This window comes from Ambystoma mexicanum, chromosome 4p (assembly GCF_040938575.1).
Source record: "Ambystoma mexicanum isolate Mex_15411 chromosome 4p, UKY_AmexF1_1, whole genome shotgun sequence".
NCBI classification, from domain to species: domain Eukaryota; kingdom Metazoa; phylum Chordata; class Amphibia; order Caudata; family Ambystomatidae; genus Ambystoma; species Ambystoma mexicanum.
In genome coordinates, this window is record NC_090927.1 from 170,553,693 (window position 1) to 170,570,736 (window position 17,044).

A 17,044-nucleotide genomic window follows, 5' to 3' on the forward strand; every position below is an offset into this window, starting at 1 on the left:
TCCGTCTATGCCGTTTCAGCTAGACTTTCCAAATTGCTCTTCTTGTCAGGGATGCTTCGCTATGGCGGATCCCCATCCTCTTTGTTTGGAGTGTTTGGGTCCGGACCACCGGTGGGACTCGTGCTTTTATTGCGATTCCCTTTCGGTCCGGGCACTTCAACGTCGCTTAGAGCGGTGGGACGAGGTGTTTCACCGTACTCCCCCGGCGCATTTTCAAACTTTCATCTACGAGAAGAAGAAACGCCCGGTGAATTCTTTACTTTTTAGAGCACCCCGGCCGGGGGACTTCTTCCTGGGGTCTTCCCGGTCCGGGAGGAGCGTCAAAAGCTCTATTACAGTGGCTTGCCCTAAGGTGCCTTTTAGGCCTAAAAAGTGTACCAGAGTTTTAAGGGGCCTATTGACACCGGATTACATTCCGAGGCCCCTCCTGTGGGGGCTATTTGTGGGCCCAGTTCTACTGAGGCGTCGGGTACCGGAGCTTTTTTGAGGTCTCCTTGACTGGAGCTTCCTGTAAAAACACCTGGGTACGCCCTGAGGCCTCTGTTGAGGTTGTTGATACCGAACGGAAGTTCGAGGCCCGTCGTGAAGAAGCTTTTACCAGACTCCGGTCCGAGGTCCGTCATTTAGAGGCTAAGGTGACCAACAGTTCTGAGAGGCCTTTTAAGGTCTTGTTGGTGAGGTGTGTTCCTCATCGTTCCTGCTCTTGCAGTGACTCCAGATCTGTTGAGGGGGCACAGAGTGAGATTTTGAACCGTAATCCCTCCATTACCGGCAGTGCTTAGGTCCTTCCTTTAAAGGCTATTTTGGCTGTTAACATGTCACAGAAACATACTAGGCCACACAGTACCGGCTCGGCTGAGGTTCCTTGTGTTAAGGCTAAAATGAAGACCCCTGACCCACCTGTGGGGACCCCTGCATCACTTCCACACGTGTCGCAGTTCTCCTCAGGTGCCGACAAAATGGTGGCCGTTCCCACCAAGACCACATGGCTATTTTGGATACATCCCTTACAACTACGCCATCGGCCCTACGTGTAGGGGGTGGTTTTTCGGGTGAACATCGGTTTCCTTGTGCACATTAGTTTCGTCCACTTCATGACTGGAATGCTCGGATGCCCCTACCGCACAATGTCTCGCTTCCTGCGGCATTGGCGCCCTTGATTTATGTGGACACCAGTGTGGAAGGGCCCTCTTGGCAACCCTGTCCCTTGCATCCCTGGAATTACTCCGCTCCTCAGAGGCCTCCTCCGGTCGCACCTAAATCGTCGTCGGAGGACGTCTTTTTCGGCAAGTTTCAAAGACTTATGCATTCCGACCCCATTTAGGAGTACTTTCGAGGCTTGTGTAGGGAGATATGCCCGCCTGCGCCGACAGTCCCTGCTGCGGTTCCTGTGGTTCCGCCGGCGCCGCCTTTACCTGCTGGGCATCCCCCAACTCTTCCACCCCTGCCTCCGTTTTCCCCAGTGGACAAGGCCATTGTGGTGCCTGATGCGACTTAGCCTGATCCAGACCTGTCAGATGATGTGCAGGGCGGTTAGGACAGCGAAGACCAGCCCCGCTCTGTCAGAGCCTTTCACGACCGGGTGCTGGACATGATGTGTCTGTTGGATGTTCTGGTACCCGAGGCACCCGCTCCGCAGGAGGGCATGCTTTCGGGGGCATTCACCTTGTCTCCTTTGGAGCGTACCGGCTTGTTCTTGCAGAAGGACGTTTTGGCTGAAGTCCGTAAAGTCTGGAAGAAACCACACTCTGGACTGTTTGTCAACAAGAAAATTGATGTGCGCTACAGGCTTCATTCTTCGGAAGAGGTGGCCTTAGCGTCATGTCCACCCCCCTCCTCCACAGTAGTGGCTGCGTCCACTTTGTAATCCAGACCTGCGGCATCCTCTTCTACGACAGCTACACAGGTTCTGAGCAGAAAGGACAAGCTTCTTGACTCCCTTGGGAGGAAGACTTTCACTAATTCAGCCCTGCAGCTGCATCAAGCCAATGCAAAACTGGTGTTAGCGGGGGCAAATATGAAAATGTGGAAAGGTCTGTCGGAGTTTGAGGAGTTTATTCCCACTGAAAAGCTTGAAGATTTCAAAGCAGGATTGTCGGATGCCAGGGTCCTGGCACAGGATCTGCTGGTGGCTGCGACGCATCAATCCGACACCTCGGCCCGGGGCCTTATGCTTGGCGTGGATACTTCTCGTCAGGCTTGGCTGCACACCACCAAGTTCTCTAAGAAGTTGCAGGATAAGGTTTTGGACCTACCTTTTGACGGCAAGGAGCTCTTTCATTCTACAGCAGACGTGGAGCTGACTAAAACTAAGGACAGCACTCAGACCGCAAAGTCCTTGTCTGTCCTGGTAAAACCACCTTACTCTGAGTTCAGGTGTTTTTTGGATCATTAACCCCGCAGGGTTGATACCCCTTTGGGAAATTCCCACCGAAGGCAGCAACGGAGTCAGTTTTTCTCCCGCTCCTCAGCCTCCTCCACAGGTTCAGGTGGTGCCGCCACCGAGAAACCAGCTAAATGAGGGTTTTCTGCGCTCACACGAGACCTCGGTGGGAGGACGCATTGCGTCTCATTGGGAGGCGTGGCAGACCATCACCGAGGACCGGTGGGTCTTGTCAGTCACTCAGGCGGGCTTCCGCTTCCCCCTTCCCCCTACCCCACCCATCAATCCTCCCTTCCAGCAGCCAGGGTCGCCTTCCCTCAGAGCCGAGATTCAGAAATTACTGGATCTCAGAGCGGTGGAACCCGTTCCCCTAGGGGAGCGAGGAGAGGGCTTCTACTCCCGAATGTTTACGGTGCCCAAACCCAACCATCCTAGACCTTTCCCAGTTCCATCTTTCTCTACCCCAAGAGAAATTCAAGATGATCACGCCTTGTCAGATAAAGTCCTCTTTGCAGAAGGGCGATTGGCTCAGCGTGGTGGACCTTCAGGATGCGTATATGCATATTCTGATCTGGAATCCACACCGGAGATACCTACAGTTTTCCGTGGGGGAGGAGCACTTCCAGTTCCGAGTGCTCCCTTTTGGCCTCAGCTCGGCACCGCGTGTCTTTACAAAGATGATGTTGGTTATCGCAGCTTATCTTCGGCTTCAGGGTATCCATGTGTATCCGTATTTGGATTGGCTATTGCGCAGTCCTTGCCCCCTGAAAGCCTCGAGCAATCTTCAGTCTCTCCTCCAGCTCATGTTCCACCTTGAGCTGTCGGTGAACTGGCGGAAATCCTCCATGACAGTCTCTCAGGACTTGACTTTCCTGGGTTTTCGTTGGAACACGATCGACTACAGAGTTTACCGAACAATGGTCAGCTACAAGTGGGAATTGAAAGTGGAGGTCCTCTTACAGATATTCCTGTGTTGGGGCACTCCGGAGGTGAACCTCTTCGCCACATGGGCAAACAAGAAACTTCCTCTGTATGTCTCCAGAAATGGGCTGGGAGCCTCTTCTCTGGGAGATGCTCTCGAGATTCCCTGGCACAACATGAGGGCCTATGAGGGCCTAGGCTTTTCCGCCTCTGCCTCTGATTCATTGGACGATTTGAAAGCTGAGGAACACAGTGAACTGTTCTCTTCTGCTCATAGCTCCGTGGTGGCCAGCCAGGTTCTGGTTTTCAGAACTTCAACATCTGTCGGTGTGTGCACCGATCAGGCTTCCGTTGGCTCCCGATCTGCTTCACCAGAGAGATCGACAGCTGTGGCACCCCTCCCCACAATCGTTCAGCTTGGCAGCATGGTGCCTGAGTTCAGATCTTTAGAACATCTCAATCTGTCTGCGGACAACATGCGCATTATTCAGGCCACCAGGAAGCCTTCGATGAGGTCTCTGTACAGAAGCAAATGGCTTTGGTTCTGTCACTGGTACTTACCCAAACAGCTGGACCCCAGGGTGGCTACAATTGACACGGTGCTGTCCTTCGTCTCTCACCTAGAAGAGTCGGGCATTCATGTCCTGTCATGCCGGACTTATCTTTCGGCTGTGGCTGCCTACCTATCCACGGACCAGTGCTCTATTTCGCTGTCAAATCCAGTGGTTAAAAGGCACTTTGCGGGTCTAATGCCTCTTTAGCCGCCTGTTCACAAACCGCACCTGACGTGGGATCTGAATGTGGTCCTTACGGCCTTGTGCCATAAGCCTTTCGAACCAATGGCTACGGTATATTTTAAGCACCTTTCGTGGAAGGTGTCTTTCTTGGTCACCGGCAATGTGTGTGAGTAAGCTCCAAGCTTTGTCGGTGGAGCATCCCTTCTTGGTTTTCCACAAGGATAAGGTTGTCCTAAGGACAAATCCTTCTTTCCTACAAAAGGTGGTTTCGGATTTCCATCTAAATCAGTCAATCTTCCTGCCTGTCTTCTTTCCAACCCATCTTTGGAAGCTGAGAGGGTTTTGCATTGCCTGGATGTTAGAAGAGCTCTTACATTCTATCTGGACAGAACATCTGAATTTAGGAGTTCTTAACAATTGGTGACCTTTGGTAATCTGCAAGGTAAGCAGGCCTCCAAAGCGACTATCTCCAGATGTATTGCTGCCTGTATTACGGAGTCTTACACTGTTCAGGGTCTCTAGCCTCCTAAAGGGATTCATGCACATTTGGTATGGGGCAAGGCAGCTGCTGTTGCCTTTCAAAAGTATGTCCCCTGGGAGACCATCGCGAAAGCGGCTACTTGGGCCTCCCCATCGGCTTTTTGTAAACATTACTGTTTGGACCTGAGCTCCAGATCTGATGCTCAGTTTGGCCAGGCTGTGCTGAAAAACCTTTTTCAGTAGGGGTTTTCATCCACCCGTAGTTCCTGTGAGGAGTGCTTGGGAATCTCCCATAAGTATGGAGGAAAGGGGACGGGACGTAGGAGTATAATAAGGTTACTCACCGTAGTGACCACCTTACTCCTAGTCCATAGGCCCCTTTCCTGGATACGCCCGCCCGCCGTCCTCTCTAATAAGGTTCCTCTATTACTCTATTATTGCTTCTATTATTGCTTAAAGGTCTCTGACCTGGCGATAGAAAAGGACTGATGGGCGATGCGCTGGGTGGAGCTAAGGAGGGCTTTTTACCCCGCGTAAAAAGAGTGGAAGGACACATTTTTGAAAAATGTGATGCTTTTTACAACGTGCTCCGGTCCCGTCCAACAGGACGGAGGAATGTCCCATAAGTATGGAGGAAAGGGGACTATGGACTAGGAGTATGGTGGTCACTACGGTGAGTAACCTTATTATTCTGGCAAGAGAGTAAACCAGAAGAGAGAAGAGAAGTAAGGTGATATCCTGGAAAGGGAGTAAACCAGGAGCACAAAGGCAAATACACTTGAAGTTGTGTATACACAAAGGAAGACTCATACCCTGGAAAGTTGATAAAGTGTGAACAATGTAACATTGTGAAGAACTACATGGGTGAAGGAAATTCAGAGGAAGACTCACACCCTTTTGAATATAGTTGAAATAAGGAAAATACCATTTTTGATACTGCCAGAAGGACTCTAGGGCAAGTGAGACCCTTTCCTGGTGGAACATTTAGTACTTTTGTGTTCTGCACCTTAGACCTTAGACCTTTATGTTGAGAACTTTTGAAGCAAGCTAAAAATATATAGCTAACCAGAAAACGCTTGTGCACGTTATATTGAGTTTAGTGTATAAGGGTCAGTTTAGGATTCTTGCACACAGGACGGAGGACGCTCTTTTATTTATCATCCTGACACAGACGTTCCTTAGTTTTGTTGAGGCAGGGAAATCCCTCTTAGGCTTAGGGATAGATAGGATTTCCCCTAACCCTTCTCATTCTTTTCTGAAACTAAAAGTCTATATCAATCATTTGACATGCCTCTGTGTCCGAGTCGTATTCTTGATCGCTTACAGTGTGTAGACAAAAAGCATAAAACGCAGACTAAGCTTTATCCACTTTCTCTATCAGGGGCACACACAGAATAGCATCATCAAATGTTCACTGATCAAGTTCATAGGGGTGGGCTTTATGTTATGTGTATTTGTACAGCGCACGGCCGCCCGAAGGCATCATAGTGCTAAAGAGGGGAGGCAGAGCCGGAGCTGTTGAGGCTACAGTGAGACGGCCTAGAAGAGAGTCGTTTTCAAAGCTCTTCTAAAAGCCAGGTGATTAGACATTTTCCTCAGATCGAGGGGCAGGTCGTTCCATAGAATAGCCGAAGCTATGGAGAAGGCTCGACCGCCTATCCTGGTACGACGGAACCTCGGGACAGCCAGGAGGTCGGCGGAAGAGGAGCGAAGATTACGTGCAGGGAGGTAACGAGAATATTTTGCCTGCAGAAACTCGGCCCCTTGGGCATTAATAGCCCTATGGACAATGCACATAGCCTTGAATAGGATGTGCTGATTAACCGGCAACCAGTGAAGCGAACGCAGCACCGGGTAAATATGAGCTCCATATGGGGTGCCCGTGGCTAACCTAGCCGCTAGGTTCTGTATTCATTGTAAGCGTTGTATGAGGCCAATTGGCTGGGCCAGGTACAAAGAGTTACAATAATCCAGGCGAGATAGGACCAGAGCAGCAACAACTGGAGGACGTAGGGGTTCAGGTATCATAGGTAGGACCTTCTTCAATATCTTAAGTTGATACTGGCTGGCTTGGCATTTAGCCATGGAAAGAGTGTCAGAAAGAATGACCCCAAGATTCTTTACCTTACTGACTGGACAAGTAAGGGGACCCAGAGTAGAGGGCCAATAGGCAGAGATCCACAGAGAGGGATCAGGGGGACATCCCACCACCAACACCTCAGTCTTATCACCATTAAGCAGTGGTCGAAGTGAGCGGGAGCGGTCGGGAGCGGTGCTCCTCTACTTTTTTAAATTACCTTTTACAGCTCCTATACTTTTATTTTAAAAAGAAACCGTTCCGGAATGGTTTAGTTTTAAAATAAAAGTGTAGGAAGAAGTTGAAACATGCCCTTTCAGTGCACTGCACTGAACATTCCCTTAAACAGCAGTTGCAAGTGTTTGGTTGTGTGTATTATGTGTGGGAGTGGACGTGATGATGGGATTTGTGGGGGGTGGGTGCAGGCTAGCAGGGAACATAGTTCCACTACTTCTTTTCGTACACTTCGACCACTGCCATTAAGCTTAAGCCAGTTGTAGTCCATCCAGTCACCCACGGCCATCAAACAGTCACAAAGGCATGCCGACGCCACAGCCTGATCCCGATCTAGCCGGATCAGGATTTGTGTGTTGTCGGCATACGAGTAACAGTGGAGGCCGTGGGCGCGGATGAGGCACACTATGTTAAACAAAATCGGGGACAGGGAAGAACCTTGAGGGACACCACACGTGAGGGAACAAGGTGAAGAGAGAAATGAGCCATAGCAAGAGTTTGAGTGTGATCCGACAGAAAGGAGGTGAACCAAGCTAGAACCTGGCCAGAGATTCCGATCTGGACCAGGCGAGACAGCAGGATGGGGTGGTTGACCATGTCGAACAGCGCTGAGAGATCAAGCAAAATCAGGGCTCCAACCCCGCCTCAGTCGACCAGTCTGGACATATCGTCCTGCACGGACACCAGTACACTCTCAGTGCCTTTGCCTGCTCTAAAGCCTGCCTGCGCACGATTAAGGATATTAGTAGTTTCTAGAAAGGAAGATAGTAAAGGAGCAATTAGCGATTCCACGAGTTTAGAAAGAAAAGGGAGCAAGGAGATAGGGCGGAAGTTAGCAAGAACCATGGGATCAAGCGTGGGCTTCTTCAAAAGGGGAACTACCCTAGCTGATTTAAGTTCAGGGGGGACAAAGCCAGATTGCCAGGAATCATTGACAGCAGAAGTGAGGGCTACCAGAAGGTCGGGAGCGATCTTCTTCATAATCTTCATAGGGATGGCATCTGCGGGAGAGGAGAATTTGATTCGTTGGATAGCTGATAGAACTTCAGCCTCGGAAAAAAGAGGGAAAGTCGACCAAGTGGCAGAGTTATCAGCGGATGAGGAAGAGGGTATATTGCTGGCACCAGAGGTCGATGCAGCTAGAGATTTAGCGATGTTAGTGCGAATGACCTCTATTTTGTTAATAAAGAAAAGGGACAAATCGTTGCACAGTTCTTGGGTAGGTTTAACCCTGGAAGTATGGGCTTCAGAGGAGGTTAAAGATTTAACTACAGAAAGGAGAGTTTTGGGTTGGCAGAGTGCTGTTTCAATCTTATGGGAGACAAAAGTAGCTTTGGCAGTTTTAATGTCATCCAAATAGATGGACAGACAAGCTTTGTAAGATGTTCTGAGATCAGGATCGTAATTCTTTCGCCATTTACGTTCGGTCGGTCTTATCTTCAGACGGGGAATTTTTAGTTGTTCAGAGAACCAAGGTTGAGATGGTAGTCTACGACCTTGTACCAGTTTCAAAGGGGCGAGTACGTCGGCAGATTCCTGGAAAAGCTGAGACAGTGAGCGCAAGGTCGGAGGCCTCACAGAGTCACATTTGTTAGTAAAATGGGCACTCAGCTCTTTAGAATCGACCGAGTGCCATGTGCGCAACAACATTTTTGGTGGAAAGATCTTAATAGGGGGTTTCAGGAACTGAAATACGCGAAATACGCAAGTTACCAACTAATGGTCAGACCATACCACTGGTTCGATGGTATCAAGGCTCAACAAGGAATCTTTATGCCTGCCTTCCCCAAGGTAAAGGTTTCCATTGGGGAGGTTTGAATCTACTTTGCAAGTCTCTGGTGTCTAACGGTTTCTCAGTCGTCCAGGAGTGTTCTTCGCTGCTGAACATGAGTGGAGTGTGGCTTGTTCTAATTGCACAGCGGCACAATCCTGGTTTTTGTCCTCACCAGATTCCTCTCGGCTAGTATACCTAAGCCGGTCAAGTCTCAAGAGGGAGAGTTGTCGTCGGAAGCAATGGTAGTGGTCTTTGCAGTAGTTCTGCAGTTCTCGTGGTGCTCCGGATATTCTTGCTCGCTCTGCTGGTTCCCATGATGTGAGAGTCTGGTGTTCTGTCATGGTCTGAGACAAAGTGTTACTGCAAATTTTCAGGCCAACAAAAATGGAACTTGTAAGGAATGGGTCCCTCCCAGCTGCTACCTTCCTGGGATACTGCCCAGCAAGGGCCGCAATGAACGCTCGGCAGCTTGAGTGGGTGGGGCTTTGCCCCCGTTAAAGCCTTCTCTTTGCACATATAACTCCACAGAGGGAAAGACAGGATTGCCTAGGGAAAGTTTACCAACCAGGACAGAGGGAGAGAAAATTAACCAGGAAACAGGAGGTGTGGGCTGTAAGGGTGAGATCAGAGGCAGACCAAGGTATCAGCAGGAGGTTCTATAAAAAAAACGTAAACATCCCTTGAGTCCCAGAAATGATTTGTGTGGCATCTGTGTTACCACATCCTACTCAAACAGAGTTATTTCTCTCAGTCCAAACACTTCAGATTAAACCCTTACACTAGTTTGCCTGACCACACTTGCCACACTAACATGCACACTCACACCACAGTACCCTTGCACTCACTAAGTAATTCCTCACCTTCTCAAATAATACCCTCCACACTCCACAGCTTTATCCTTCCTCATGCTGATCTCTTGGTCTGCCTCCTTTTCCTCATCTGATCTCACACAAAAAAACACCACTTTGGTTTCTTTCCCTCCTCCTTATACCCCTTCTCTCCTGTAATTGGTCAACTTGCCCTGTACAATACTTATGCTCTTTTCCTGCCTGGAAGGGGTTACCAAGCGTAAAAGGCATAAACTCCCATTTCTCCATGTTGGAACACCCTGGATTGCAATGTTGTCTCCAGAAGTCCAATGACAATGTTCACATTGGGGAGCTCCCCTCATGGCTCCCATAAGGTATATCCATCCAAAGCAAGTGCGTGTGTCCCTTAGTTCAGTCCTGTTGGTCCAGCAGGCTCCCTGCCACCCTTGGTTGTTTTGGCCACTGTTCAGTAGCAGAGCACAGCCTGTATTCTTAGATTGTATTCACGGGTGTTGATTACCAGGTCTCTCACTCGCTCTTTGGGAGTGCCGTGCACCACTGTCTCTTTTCCGGCTATCTAGTTCACTGGAGGGTTGCTCTTTGACAAACAGGTCATGGTCGCTAATGGTTCTCTGTGGGTGGCATGGGGCGTTGGCTGGTCTTTCTCGTTCTGCCGCTCTTGTTTGTAGGTTCTGGAAAAAACAGAGAATATATGGTGAGCATCGTTGTTTCGAGGCATGGTGTGAGATAAAGGAATATTGCCCATATACAAACTGGCACAAAGGGGATGGTAAGGGTCACCTGCCACCTTTCCCCTCAGAGTTAGAGACTGACTCTGGTAACCACCTTGGTAGGACTCTCATCCCTAGACAGAAATGGGTTCCTGCTCCCTCTTAACAATGCCATTGTACTAGCCTTGCAACAGTATCTTGGCACTATTTTATGCACACAGATAAGCAGCCCTCCAGAATTTACTGTGGCCATTCTTCCCTTACACAAAATGCCAACTCTGCCTTTCATTCTTAAGGAGTACAAACAAGAGAAGTCAACACAAGCTAACCCGCTTTTACAAACAAGAGAAGTCAACACAATTCAATATGCATTATAATTCACTTTTCACCTTTTTACTAACATCACTATGAAATGTGGATATGCACTATTTGTGATTGATTGAAGCATTGGAGCTTTGGTTTTTCTGTGGTTTTTTTTGTGTTGATTTATGACATGTTTTGTTTTGAATAAAATGTTTTTAAGATATCCTGACCCGTTGTACCTGCTGAGTAATGAACCATAATGAACCTTCTGCACCCACTTCTCCTCACTCCTTCTCTGCCTTTCCCCTGTTCTCCGCAGACAAGGTTTCTAGACAAGTCTGATCTATGAAAATCTCGTCGAAACAGGTTCACCCCTGTTCCTCCAAAACTATCAAGGACCACATTGACTCCCTGGCTCCTGCCCTGGCTGATTTCTGCAATCACTCCTTCACCACTGGAGTCTTCCCATCCCCCCTGAAGCACTCCCTTGTGCACCCTCTTCTTAAGAAACCCTCTGCCGACCCCTCTTGCACGACTAACTATTGCCCAATCTCCATCACTCCCTTCCTGGGCAAGCTCCCGGAGAAACTGGCCATCTCTCAGCTTAATCTCCACACTGAATCTGTTGGTTGTCTTCATGATCATAAATCTGGTTTCAGAGCTGCCAGAAGCACGGAAACTGCTCTCCTGAACATCTGTGAAGACCTGCTCTCCCACCTTGACGCCAACACCCCCTGCGTCCTCATCCTGCTTGATCTCTCTTCTGCCTTTGACACTGTCAACCTTGCCATCCTGCTCAACCGTCTCCGTGAGAACCTGAGTATCACTGGTCAGGCTCTGGCGTGGCTGACTTCTTTCCTTTCTGACCGACCCTCCCAGGTCCAACTTGGGTCCTTCCTCTCTGCTATCTTTTTCTCTACCTGTGGTATCCCCCAAGGGTCTAACCTCTCTCCCTGGCTGTTCAACCAATACCTGGCACTCCTTGCCCACCGCATCGCCGCTGTCTGCCCCAACTTTCAGTGCTATGCAGATGACACCCAGCTCATCTTCAGGCTACCCCCGGCCTCCTCCTCTCCTCCCCTCATCTCTGACAATCTGTCTGCTATCCAGGAGTGGTGTGCCGCCAATGACCTCTGCCTTAATGCCAGTAAGACTGAGATTCGCTGCATCAGCACACCCACTCCCTCCTTTCCTGCAGCTCTCTGGCCGGCCTCTCTTGGCCGTCTTCCTGCTCCCACCTGCAAGGCAAAAAACCTTGGGATCATCTTCAACTCCACACTCTCCTTCTCCCCTCACATCTCTGACGTCTCTAAGAAGTCACACTACCAGCTGCACCTCCTCAGAGCTATTCTTCCTTTCCTCTCCTTCCCCCAGAAGCTCACTGTCTCCAGAGCTCTGGTTCTCTCTAGGCTGGATTATTGCAATAGCCTCTTTCTAAATCTGCCTGCCTCTACTCTCCACCCTCTGCAACCTATCCAGAAAAGGACTGCAAGTCTTGTCCCTGGCCTCAAGCCCAGGTATCGTATCTCTCCAGGACTTAAATCTCTGCACTGGTTCCCAGTGGCTGCGAGAATTAAGTTCAAAACCCTCTGCATCGTCCACAAGGCCTTCTGGGGCCTCGGGCCTCAATATCTTCATCTCTCTCTCCCTAAATATCTTCCTTCTCGAGCTCTTCGCTCATCCCCCTCCAATCCCCTCAAGGTCAATCGCTTCTCCAAGCAACGAGTTGGTGGTAGATCTCTTTCTTCAGCTGGTGCCTGCCTCTGGAAAATCCTCCCTGCCTCCCTTAAGCTTGAGGAGAACCATCTCTGGTTCCGGAAGCACCTCAAAACCTTTCTCTTTGCTTCTGCTTTTTCTCCTCCCCTCCTCTGCTGACCTCCTGGCTGTTACCGGAACTGCCCTGGCTACCTGGACACACTCTGATCTTGGGCCCAGGCACCCTCCCACCAGCGTCACACACCTGCACTGCCCTCCCGGCAACCCCCGCACTTGGGTACTGTTCCTGTAACCCTACAGTCCCCCCTACCAGCCCTTGACACCTGATGTCTGCACTTACCCTTGCACTTGCCACATGCTGGCCGTTACTTACTGTTTATCTATTCCTATGTAATGCACTTTTCCTGCCCCCTTCCCACGCACTTGAGCGATCTAAATGACACCTGGCCTAGTAGGATCGTTTGTCTGTCCTCCCTCTGTTCCCCTCCCTTTGCCGCGTCGCACCTTGAAACACCTGTGTATAGGTGTGTTATAAATGCCATATCATATCATATCAAAGATGAAAAATGGATGCATGGAATGGGACTGGGCATCTAATTTTACATATTTATCCAAAAAATGACTTTTTGCACATTTGGCAAATAGTCCATATAAGGTTACCTCAGCCCAACCATGCATAAAGTATTTTGCATACAGAATATTAGCAATAGAATATATGTATTTTAGGTTTAATGTATTACTAACAAATGAAATAACTGGAGCACATTTGAAAACTGTTAGGAAAATAAACTATAATTTCTGCAAAGAGGAGAACTGGATTTAAATTCTGAAACCTCTTTATACAATGTAAGACTCTGGAATCAAGTATACAATGGTTTGGACAATTTCTTTATAATCTTGATCTTCTCAGAAAGGAAAACCTTTGGATTCATTTATTATCTGACGACAAATATTGTTGAATTTAGCCGTTACAAAATTTTGTAAGCATGGATCGAATATGATTTAACGGAACTGATCAAATGAAGAAAAGCTTTTAAATTTTGCATTTAGGCTTTGTATTGATAAAGGTTAAGAATATTTACATTTTTTATTCTGATTCTATTTTAATATTCTATACATATGTGTAAGGTTTGATTTTGAAACCAAAAACACAAATAAATAAATGCAAATGAATAAACATTTATATTAGTAAAATGGGTCCTGCATTGAAAAGCCTGTCTTTTCTTTGTCTTCTAGAGGCAACAGGATTTGCCATAGTGGAAGAGGAAGGGGGGATATTGAAACATGACAGAAGGAATTCTTGCATTGTAACCCCCTAAATTTCATCTCAATAACTTTAGCATGCCAGGAAGAAATGATATGGTACTGTATATATAACCAAGATGCCAATAAGGAACTTAAAACCATTGGTGGTTTAATTGCTATCAGGAAGAAGAGTTACAAATAAATTGTGCTGTGGGGAAGCTGATATGCAAAAGTGGGTTGTGATTCACCATGGGTGGTCAGTAGACCATCAGGGCAGGTAAGTGATAGAACAGGGGGAATAGGATGTTGGGATAATGAGGGTGAGTTGGCAATCGGGTTGGGGTGGCGGTTTGAAATCAGGGTGTGGGGGAGACACCATAAAAAATGGCGGAGAGGAGGGAGGGGAACAGAATGACCTTGCGTGTACAGCCTTTAGTGGGTGGCCTTCCACAACGTTGCTCTTACCAGTGGAGCATTGTCACATAGATCCTTTAAAACACAAGAGGTGAAAACCACCACATTTCACTTAAAGGAAGATATCAGTCTGAAATTGAAGCTATGGAATGGATACTCTGAGCAGAGCAGCTAGAGAAGAAAGAGTAGAGGTGGCAGTGCTGATGAGTACAGGTGGGCCTCAAGACTCTTTGGAAAGACCTGCTGGGCCTTGCAGGGGGCGGAGACAAATGGGAGAAGGGATGGCCCAGAAGTGTTTCAAAACATGAATTAAATGATCAAATTGATGTTTGTTCTCTAGCTCTACAGCCCTCTGGCCCTCTTGTCCTATAGTCTAGGACCAGTATAATTATAAACTAAATCCACTCCTACAATATGTAGGAAAAGACCTGGATAGTGGGAGAGAAAAATACATTTCTTTTAGGAGACGTTCAATGGGTGTGATGTTTTCACCTGTATCAGGCAACTCACCATTATTTGTTTCAATAGTTACATGGTTAATATGAAAGAAGCAAGTCACAAGGCCAGACAGTACAACTTTCTTACCAGCATCAGTATCTAGAGGAATAGCTCTGCAGCGACCAATGGAGATATTATAAAATTCAATTTTTTCCCAAAGAATGCAGACAGGCATTCCCTGTTCTTGATTACCACTCAAAGACCAATCACCTACAAGTGATTAACCTCGATTTTAAAGCACTGATGAAGGCTCCAAATACTACCCAAAAAAGGGTATTTTAATACTAAATTTGCCGGACAGGGATGATGACAGTGGAACCATTTTAGGGTATGAGCAAAGACTGGGCCAGATAATGATTGCTATAATATTGGTAAAATATGTTTAATCACTGTTTTTAAGTGTGCATCCTGTTGGTTCACATTTATTGTCATCCATTTCTATCGATTTACTCTTTTATCTTGTTTTTGTATATGCAGGTTTCGTCGGCCATGGAACCATCTTGACCAACAAAACCTGGGTGAATGTTTGCCTTTCAAGGTGATTTGAGCTGCCGGAATCATCTGGTGCCACCTGAATGAAGATGAACCTAACAGATACAATGACAGATTTGGCAGACCGGCACCAACATGATCACCTCAATAGTTCCACCACACTGCAGGCTGGCAATGGAACCTTCAGGGAGTTCCAGGAGATCATCCACACGGCAACCCTGGTTACTTGCACCTTTTTACTGGTCATCATATTCTGTTTGGGCTCCTATGGCAACCTCATCGTCTTCTTGTCGTTCTTCGATCCAGCCTTTCGAAAATTCAGAACCAACTTCGATTTCATGATCCTTAACTTGTCCTTCTGCGACCTTTTCATTTGCTGTGTGACTGCTCCCATGTTTGCCTTTGTCCTATTTTTTGACACTACTGCCAATGTTCCCGAAGCTTTCTGCTTCACTTTCCACTTGACCAGTTCTGGTTTTATAATCATGTCCCTCAAGACAGTGGCTGTCATTGCCCTCCACAGGCTGCGGATGGTCCTTGGCCAGCAGCCCAACAGGACAGCTTCCTTCCCTTGCACTCTACTGCTCACCGTCCTTTTGTGGACCACCAGTTTCACTTTGGCCACCTTGGCAACTCTACGGACCCGAAAATCCAGGATCTGCCTGCCCATGTACAGCTTAAATCGAGGAGAAGGAAAAATTATCCTTTACTTGTATGTAATTGACTTTACCTTTTGTGTTGCTGTTGTGTCAATCTCCTACATAATGATAGCACAAGCACTAAGGAAAAACACCCAGGTGAGAAAATGCCCCATTATAACAGTGGACACAACTAGACCACAACCTTTTATTGGCCCCGTCGTGGATGGGGTACAGTGCACTGTCCCTGCCTTGTACAGGAATCAGAACTACAACAAGCTGCAACATGTCCAGACACATGCGTATACCAAAAAACTAAGCCAGATGCCAATACCGGCCGGCAAACTCCAGCTGGTATCTGCCGTCAATCTTTCCACTGCGAAGGATTCAAAGGCTGTAGTGACCTGTGTTGTGATTGTTCTTTCGGTGCTTGTGTGCTGCCTTCCCCTTGGGATCTCCTTGGTCCAGGATGTCCTCACCAATAGCAGCAGCTTCGTCTTGTATCAGTTTGAGCTATGCGGATTTACTCTCATATTCTTCAAATCTGGATTAAATCCATTCATCTACTCCAGGAACAGTGCTGGCCTCAGGAGGAGGGTCCTTTGGTGCATCCAGTATGTGGCTCTAGGCTTCTTTTGCTGCAAGCAAAAGACTAGGCTCCGAGCGATGGGCAAGGGGAGCCTGGAGGTGAACCGGAATAAGTCATCACACCATGAAACCAATTCCGCCTATATGCTCTCCCCAAAGCCTCAAAAGAAGTTTGTGGACCAGGCGTGCGGTCCAAGCCATTCAAAAGAAAGCGTACTGAGCCCAAAGGTCTCTGCTGGGCATCAGCATTACGCACAGAGCAGCTCGACTCCCATCAATACTCGCATCGAACCCTATTACAGTATTTATAACAGCAGTCCTTCCGAAGAAGTGAGCACCCCCAATAGCTTGCAGCCAGTAACCTCTACCTTCGGGTTTGCCAAATCCTATATCGCCATGCACTATCACACCACTAATGACTTGATGCAGGAGTATGACAGCACTTCTGCAAAGCAGATACCTGTTCCTTCTGTTTAGCAAGCAGCTACCGGTCTAGGAAGTGAATTATGTCAAAATATCTGCTAATATTCACCTTTATTTTGTATTGAAGATTGTTTTCTTTTCTCATATTCATAAAGGGGTCATATTGGATCCGATTTGTGTTGCCAAACAGTTCTCACTAGGTTGCCAAGAGCAGTTTTGATCGGCGATCCTCGTAACATTGCCTATGTGTGTAATTCCACAGCTCTCTGGCCATGTTTATGGTAGGGAATTTTCTCCAATAAGATAAGGCTGCACATTAAAAGTTTCATTCTGATTTTACATCTATGAATTCTACACTGATAGTATTATTAGGTCTTTTGTTCCAGCATGTGACAGTGAAAGGCTGGACTAAGGTTGAGAAGTGCCTGTTGATGTTGCTCATTGGCACAGCACTTTACGGTAAATTCAGCAGAGGAAATCAAAGATTTGGGACAGTTAGCTGTGTGGTCTGACAGGCTCATATTGACCACGTAGAGGTTAAGGAAAAAGGTCTGTTCTTTCCCATCTCTGAACAATGGTCA

At 47.7% G+C, this 17,044-nt stretch overlaps 1 protein-coding gene across 4 annotated transcripts in view; it reads left to right on the top strand.

Moving 5' to 3' along the window:
• The window catches only part of GPR75 (G protein-coupled receptor 75), a 133,366-nt gene extending 116,558 nt beyond the window's left edge, over nucleotides 1-16,808 (top strand). For all 4 annotated transcript variants that reach the window (XM_069605631.1, XM_069605628.1, XM_069605629.1 and 1 more), the window contains exon 2: nucleotides 14,800-16,808. In XM_069605631.1, coding sequence (XP_069461732.1) covers nucleotides 14,898-16,517 — 1,620 coding nt within the window. In that variant the 5' untranslated portion in view covers nucleotides 14,800-14,897 and the 3' untranslated portion in view covers nucleotides 16,518-16,808. The remainder of the gene's footprint in view (nucleotides 1-14,799) is intronic.
• Nucleotides 16,809-17,044: the final 236 nt, after the last annotated feature.